The following is a 218-nucleotide window of genomic DNA, read 5'->3' as shown; positions in this document are numbered from 1 at the left end:
TGGGGACTTGGGGGAAGGAGAAGGCGGGCCCCAGCGGGCCCGGATTTGACAGCCTGTCCCCCCAGAATTGCCCTGTCCTCTCCCCTCCCTCCCCCCCTAGCCATCCAGCAGCTCTTCACCAGGGCCCAGTGCGACAGCACCATCATCAAGGACCTCCTGGGGGTCAAGACCTACATGCGGGACCGCGACATCGGCCTCTTCCTGGGCCTCATCGAGAA

At 65.1% G+C, this 218-nt stretch overlaps 1 protein-coding gene across 1 annotated transcript in view; it reads left to right on the top strand.

The window, feature by feature from the left end:
* CCDC114 (coiled-coil domain containing 114) overlaps positions 1 to 218 on the top strand; it is a 32,834-nt gene that overhangs the window by 28,309 nt on the left and 4,307 nt on the right. Inside the window, exon 8 of the mRNA XM_015567955.1 lies at positions 101 to 205. Within this exon, the coding sequence (XP_015423441.1) occupies positions 101 to 205 (105 nt within the window). The remainder of the gene's footprint in view (positions 1 to 100; positions 206 to 218) is intronic.

This window comes from Myotis davidii, unplaced genomic scaffold, assembly GCF_000327345.1.
Source record: "Myotis davidii unplaced genomic scaffold, ASM32734v1 scaffold464, whole genome shotgun sequence".
Taxonomy (NCBI): domain Eukaryota; kingdom Metazoa; phylum Chordata; class Mammalia; order Chiroptera; family Vespertilionidae; genus Myotis; species Myotis davidii.
This window is presented reverse-complemented; position numbering and strand designations above follow the sequence as displayed.